Here is a 7500-nt window from a genome sequence, read left to right as displayed (position 1 = left end):
AAAATAATTAACAACTAAAGATGTAAATCCAAATGCGAACTAACTTGCCGAAATAAACAAGTAGCAAGCAGCCGAATGAAGCACGCCTCCCAAATGTTTGACATAATTATTAACACGAAGTTTCCAAACCAGAAAAAACAGGGGCACTTGCCATTCAACGAAACTGTCGAAAAGTTCTGTTGAAAATTTTTTGACGATGGGACAAGATCTTTCCTTAACAACATCATCATATTTTCTACTAGCCTGTTTCAGGCTACCAGATAGTCGGGACAACGAAACACAACTCCGTATGAAAAACGGTCGACCCAAGTCCCCACTCGTTTTTGTGACTACTGCGCATGCGCCATCCTCTTAGTTTTTCCGAAGATGAGAAATGTAACAATAGACTACACTTCGGAGCCAATCCGCATACAAAGAGTACCAAAGTCCGGACTCTGCAGACAGTACGATGATTTGCCGAACGATTTGCGAACGAAATGCTCGGGTGCCTTGTGTTAGCAGACGATGATCCGTGAAGAATAAAGTTCTGTGAGTTGAGGTGAGTTTTTAATACTTACAACAGTTACTTCTCGCACTTTCGTGCTTTGTTTCTAACCTACCAAGTGAGGCAGTTTACGTTTTTAAGAATGGCTACCTGTAAGAATCGAGGATCGTCCGTCAACGACCATATGCTTTTCGGCGGATAGCTCATATTTTGCCCAAAGATACCCTTTAGGTATCACATTTAAAAGTTCCAGCGATTCTTATATTTTGAGAGATTTGCGAAAATTTGAAAACGCGGTTAACGTGCAGTCTCTGTTTGACACATTTCCCAAAATTTGCTGTGGGAACCAAGCAACGGTGAAGTCTTAATTGAAATGAATTCAATTGGCACCAAAGGCCGCATAACATGGCGGCGGAAAATGGATAAAAATGTACCTGGTACCTCATTCTTAAATTTTTTTACTCCATATTCTTCAAATATTGCTATTATTCATTTTCTGTGTTAAGTCTTATGCTCGAACTCGGAACGCTTCCCTCCGAAATTATCAGAAATGTTTGTGACCTGATGAGCGAGCTAAATGACGCGAAATTTGAACGCAAACTGATGCTTATTATTCATGCCGAATCGTCGAACTGACTGATTTTCGGCTTGTCGCTTGGAAAAATTAAAAAAATGCGAAGTTAACCTTCAAAAGTATTTAAGTCTCGTTTAAGTCGTCCTCAGTCTTCAGAGTTTCTACAGCCAGCTCGGGTTGAAATGCTAGAAAAAGTCGGTAATTCCCAGGCAAAACCTCAATCAATAACAAAATTTCCCAGTCAGCTTATCGACACACCTGTATTTCTGCCAGCCAGCAAGATTCCTCTGGGGAACAGATAATGTGAGGAACAGATTCGTTGGGTGCCCCTGACACGACAAGTTAATATTTTAGGTGCAAGAAATGTGCTCCACTGTAATGCGAAAGGTATCGAGACTTATTTTTGTAATTGTTCACATTACAAAGCGCACGCAGTGTCAGTTTCATTGAAATGCATGTACGACTTGGTGAACCGTTTCATTTCAAGAGTTTTGAAGCAAGCAACCGTGGACAATTTTCCTGTCGGTGTACGTTGGATCAGTGGCTTGATCTGATCAGCGTTATTTCAAGTTGAGAAACTAAATATTTTAAGCAAGAGCCGATACAACGTAGATTTGATTTGATTTTAGTGTTGTACTATATTTCGGCTAGCCAAACCAGCCTTCTTCAGGTACAATGAGAGTTTACAATTTGAATTGCTTCTATGTACATATTATATATATATAGTAAATAGATGTTGACGTAATACTGGAAAGAATGTGATAAAACATGGCAGTTACAGAGATTTTGAATTCAAATACCAAGAGTCACGAAAAAATAACGGAAATCACTCAAAATAATAAACTGAAATATAATACGTTTCTTCGCGGATATTAAGAGGAAGTGTCCACTAAAACCGAGCGAAAATAAAAAAGGTTGGCACATGATGAAAAAAACAAAATTCTTCATATTTCATACAAAGATAGCCTATCATACTGTAAAAAACATGGTGGGATTTTTTTCTTGAAAGATTTATTTTAATTCCCGAAAATGACGAAATTCTGTTCGGCCCCCGCGATCAGAGAAAACGCCGCCATTTTAGCGTAAGATGCTATATTCAAATCAATCCCCATTTTCAGTTCGCATCGCTTTTAACCTCACATTTGTGCCCAGAAACTTCTTTAATATGTGTCAACGAGTAATTCGAATCTAAAAATTCAGTTCTGTGTCGAAACAGAAATTCAGGGAAAGCCGTGAAAAATTAGCAAAATTTTGCGTGGTCGAAATTCCGGGCTCGGTGCATTTTTTCAGAAGGAAATATCCATTCCCGGTAAAATAGCAAATCGCCCGAAATTTTTAGATTTAGTTAGTAGAAACGTTGGTCTTAATTAGCGCCGGGCTTTTTATCAGCGCCGACTATCAACACCCTCAAAATCGGCAAAGTCACAGCATCAATCCGTCAACTTGTGTAAATGGTGTCACGGAAGTCAAGCGGTGACTTCTGCCACTTCTGTTCAGTTGCTCAATAATAATAATAATAATAATTACTGGGTTGCCTATGGGCAAACCCAGTCGAGGTCTCGCCTGTCACTCCCCTGGTAAGTGTTGCCTTTGTGTATAGAGCCTTTTGCGCGTATTTTCTTAGGATCGAGAGGGTAGTGGAACTGCGTAGATTTCTCTGGTGGACACAGTAGAATCATCAACTTAGCCTGCAATGGCGTCGAAAGTCATGCAACGCGAATGGCGTTTTAGTGGATCCTTAAACAAAATATACCCTTATGGAGCTCAATAATGGAAAGTCAGTTGGATAAACTAGGCATGAATCTCAAAAGCGACGAGTACTGGACTTCGACAACAATCTATCGCCCGTCGAGACGAAATCAAAGTGAGCAGTATTTACCTGAAGTACATGGTAATTTGACACAATTGAGTTTCTTGTCTTCACGCACGCAATGAAATAGGAAGAGGTTTTCGCCTCTAAGAGCAAATATGTTGTTTGTTTCAATAAAATTTTCGCTGGAAAAGGATTCTGTGGTATTTTCTGCCTTTGTGAATTATAATATCATTGTCGCTGGAAAAGGATTCTGTGGTATTTTCTGCCTTTGTGAATTATAATATCATGTTGTGTATTGAATTTTCGAGCTTAAGGTTCAAATGTGATATGGGAGAAGTTTTTTAGTATTGCTCTGTAAGCAGGAAGGGTTCACAGGCCTGTTGGAAGCGTGCTTGAGTTTCAACAAAATGAGGCCCAAAATCAGTGAAAACTTGTGACGCAGATGAATAATAAAGCAGCTGCTATTTCCAAAATGATGGAATTACCTGGTGATAAATAACGTCGTACGGGTCTTGGAGAGTAAATTTTGACTTTGCATAAACAAGAGTTGGGCGATTGTGATCTTTGTTTTGACTTCGCTCATTTCATTGTCAAACTTTATAACACTTGACAGAAAAAGAAACTTACAAAAACCCGGTATCTTGCCATCATTTGACACAGATGCTTCACTGTTTGGCGAGTAAACATGCCGCGGTAACTTAATCACGGCGACCTCTGAATTCCGGCCATGTCACTTTCGATTTTGCAATTTACTTGAACGTAGCAAAAATCTCCCAAAATGTTTGTCGCTGATCGTAACTTTTTATATTCTATATTCACGGTTCAAAATTAATGTTGTTTTCATGTCGTAAATATTTTATTCTCGATCGACCGTCCGAGAAACTTCCTTCTGCCCTTTCTGAAAACTGTGTATCAATATTTATTTGCTTTTTCATCAATATTTGTTTTCCATAAAGCAAGCTAACAGAATCTGTACCTTGCTGAGTTCGCATTTGTTAGCGTTAACAGTATTTTCGGTCAGATGTTTCTGTTTTTTATGAGGGGTTTATTGTTTTGGTCTCCCATCCCAACACTAACCCCGCGAAACAGCGCTTGACTTCAGTGAAGTTTAGTATTACAAAATTTTCGGATGCTCATAGGGCACACTTGTGGTGAAAAGAAGTTGTGAGGGAACTTGAAAATTATCAACATGTCAGCCCAGAAGCCAATGTTTCTCGCTTCTCTTTTATTTGTTATTCTTCAGAGACTGGAAAGCTGTATTTCAATACCACACAATTCAGTGCCTTCTGATTTTCTGTAGCACGTACCACAGGCAAGCCAGTGTATGCTTCACAGAAGCATCTAGTTAAAGTTCTTAAAAACGCATTCTACATATAAAATGTCTCGATACTTTTTACAACTCAAAGAAAGAGCTGTCACGAAACAGGTACGTTTTCATAGCCCTTTCAAAACTATGAACACTGTCGCTTTGTCTAATGGCAAGCGGTAGCTGATTCCATGACTTTGGAGCAATAGCCGCAAAAGATCTATCTCCGTAGGTAATTGTAGTAGTCTTCGGGATAGCAAGGAAATTGGAATCACTGGAACGAAGAGAACGGCAGGGAGTGTAATGATGCAACAGTTCATTAATATAGACCGGAGCAAGGCCATTAAGAGATTTATACGTAAGCAACAGTAACTTAAAAGTTATTCTGTCATTAACAGGAGGCCAGTGCAACTTTTTAAGAACAGGAGTAAGGTGATCGGTCTTCTTCATGCACACAGTTAATCTTGCCGCGGTGTTCTGCAATCTCCGAAGTTTCTCAATTTCACGAGAAGGCAACCCATAAAGCAAGCTATTACAGTAATCCAATTTCAATAAAACGAAGGCATGGACAATGCGCTCAGTATCCGCTTGCGAAAGATATTTTCTAATTCTGCCAATGGAATGAAACGAACGCGAAAGAGCGCGACAGATGTTGTTGACATGAGGAACAAAGGTGAGATGTGAATCAAGCGTGACTCCAAGGTTTTTGATAACACTGGTAGGCTGAACGTAGTGATGGCCAACTTTAATCGAAGCAATCGGTTCAGGAGGTGAAAAACGCGAAGAAAAATGGATAATTTCAGTCTTTGACGGATTACATTTAAGCATATTGCATAAATTCCAACTCATAATATCATCCAGACACAGACTGAGATTTTCTAAAGCAACAACGCGGTTCCCTTTACGCATAAAAATGTAGAGCTGGGTGTCATCAGCATACATCATTGCGTCGAGTCCGTGTGCAGAGATGATATCTTCAAGAGGGGCGATATAAAGCGAGAATAGCAGTGGTCCCAGGACAGACCCTTGAGACCCAAGATATCTTTCGTTTTTTAATTACTGGCGTATTATGAATGCGATCGCAAGATTTAAAGGGCTTTTTGCACTTGAACTGACATGTAGAAAACATATTTGCGTGTATATTTAATTTAAAGTGAGGAATGAAGAGCGACTTATCATTATCAATTTCACAGTAATCCTGCGCTTGTTTTTCATATTTATTTGGAAGCATCAAACCTAAAAAATGAATTATGTGCGAAATGAAGGAAACAAACTTTACGTTGTGGTTGTGGTAAAATAAATTCTGATTTCAACCTTAAAAGGTTGAAATCAGAATTTATTAAAAACCTTAAGGATGTCACGCAACGATTTGGACGTAATGAACCCCAGTCAGGCTCTCCTAATGGAGACAAAAGATTGAGCCCTACTATTTTAAACTGTATTCCCAACTGTTTTGCGAGATAAGTGAGTTCTGAATACACGAAAGTAGCATATCGGGTCCCTTCAGTAAAATGCTGCGCACGTACTAGATATTCGATTAAGTTCAACTTTGAAAAAGAATAAAATCGTCAGCGCGTAAAGAACCGTGACAAACTGAGATGCAATAACGAGGACGAGAACGGCCAACGGGAGGTTTGGGGAAAAAGTTGTCAAAAAGTGCCACAAACTATATTACACGCACAACATAAAACGTTCAAAGAGACGGTATCCTCGCAGCTCCTACAAGGTCTCACCTGATTGGAGACCACCCTTGAGGTTTAACAAAAGAACAAATAACAGAAACAAAGAGAGCAGTCATAAGACTGCGCAGAACAAAATGCTATCCCATTAATCCAGGCGATGTTAGTTTTTGGCAATCTTAAGGATTTTAAACCCCACCAAATCGCAATTATGAAAGTCCAATGTCGCGTTTTTTAAACTCGTATACAGAACTGCGTATTGTAAAAACAATGAGCAAATGTTATCTTGAAATTCCTTATCATACATTGCATTGTGAAATAAAGAAACGAAAACTTGACCAGAACTTTGAAAAGAAAATGTCGAATTCTGGTTTGGATATAATTTACTTATTCCAACACATACTACTTTAATCATAGCTGCTTACACTTATCACTGAGCGTTTTTAATTTTTCGATGTACGGTTTCCGGTGCCTAACCTTGATGTCGTCAACAGCGATACCAAAGTGACAACACATCTCTCTTAGGAGTGGGATTGCAAGGGTATCTAGTTTCCCTATACAGGACAGTTCGCAAAGGTTGAAAGAGTCAAACACAATCGGGTGCCTTGGTGTGAGATCGTCAACCACTTGGGATATCATGGTATCAATGTCAGCCTCATATCTAGCAGCTTCCATCACCTCGATTTCAGCTTCTTCGTCAGGGAGAGTTTTCTTTGACGCAAGACGTGAAAAGAATCCTCCTATTTGAAACTTTGGAACATGCTGGTACCATTGATATCTTTTGCATGCATCATAGATCGAGCCACTGATGCCGGATCAGCTTTTTGCCCTTTCACCTCTGTGAGTTTGAACTTTTTGGTAAGATATGACTGTTGTGCAACAGTGAACCTAGTACGTCGAGGTCCAGTTAGCTTCAGCGCCCAGCCGATATCCAGATTTCGTGCACTGCCGTGTTTGGTAGGGACACTTACGACGGGTACCATAGTGGCTCCTTGTCCTTCCAGTTGTTCTGCATATTGGACAGCAGCTTTGTCGTATAAGGTTTCATGCTCAAGGGTATATTGGTGCTTACCACAGTCCAAGTGACGAAGCACTGAGGAATGCCTAATGAACCTTTTTATACATCCGTCCTCCGGACAAGCAAAAAGGCTAGTCGAAGCATCTTCCCCTCCCGAGCCTGTGGATTCTTTTTCATCCCCTGAGGGCTTCGCGGAAGCAGTTGTTCGCCCTTTTATCGATGAAAAATTACTTCGGTGTACTTGGGCTACCACAAGGGCGGGTAAAGCGCCTGAACCTTGTCCAGAAGACTTCTGTTGATACACGATCTTGCCCGGACCGTATTCCGTACGCCCTCCACACGCGAATCCCCTCAGCTGAATACTCTATGTTGGATAAAAGGCTTACACCATCTATCTTGAATGCTGGAGTTTCCACGCTTGTAAACGGTTCACAAAGCGTGACATTAAGGGAAGGCACTCCACCGAAAGATACCATGGCTTTGAACATCTGTTCTGGTGTCTCGATGTCATTTCCTGAATTTAGGAAGACTCTCATGTGAGACTTGATGGTCGCTGCCTTGCGGTCACACGCACCCTTTCCTCCCTGTGGATCTGAAAAGTCAAGCCTCTTGAGTACGATGCCCTC

General features: G+C 40.4%; 2 protein-coding genes across 2 annotated transcripts in view; one reads left to right on the top strand and one right to left on the bottom strand.

Moving 5' to 3' along the window:
- The first annotated feature begins 477 nt into the window (after window positions 1-477).
- The window catches only part of LOC138008766 (uncharacterized), a 76649-nt gene continuing 69626 nt past the window's right edge, over window positions 478-7500 (top strand). The window contains exon 1 of the mRNA XM_068856067.1: window positions 478-538. The gene's annotated coding sequence lies outside the window, so the exon portion shown is untranslated. The remainder of the gene's footprint in view (window positions 539-7500) is intronic.
- On the bottom strand, window positions 4265-5119 carry LOC138005101 (uncharacterized). Its single transcript, XM_068851385.1, has one exon. The coding sequence runs from the start codon at window positions 5117-5119 to the stop codon at window positions 4265-4267; it is 855 nt and encodes a 284-aa protein (XP_068707486.1).

Source organism: Montipora foliosa, chromosome 6 (genome assembly GCF_036669935.1).
Source record: "Montipora foliosa isolate CH-2021 chromosome 6, ASM3666993v2, whole genome shotgun sequence".
Classification (NCBI taxonomy): domain Eukaryota; kingdom Metazoa; phylum Cnidaria; class Anthozoa; order Scleractinia; family Acroporidae; genus Montipora; species Montipora foliosa.
Note: the sequence above shows the minus strand (reverse complement) of the source record. Positions and strands in the feature narration are given on the sequence as shown.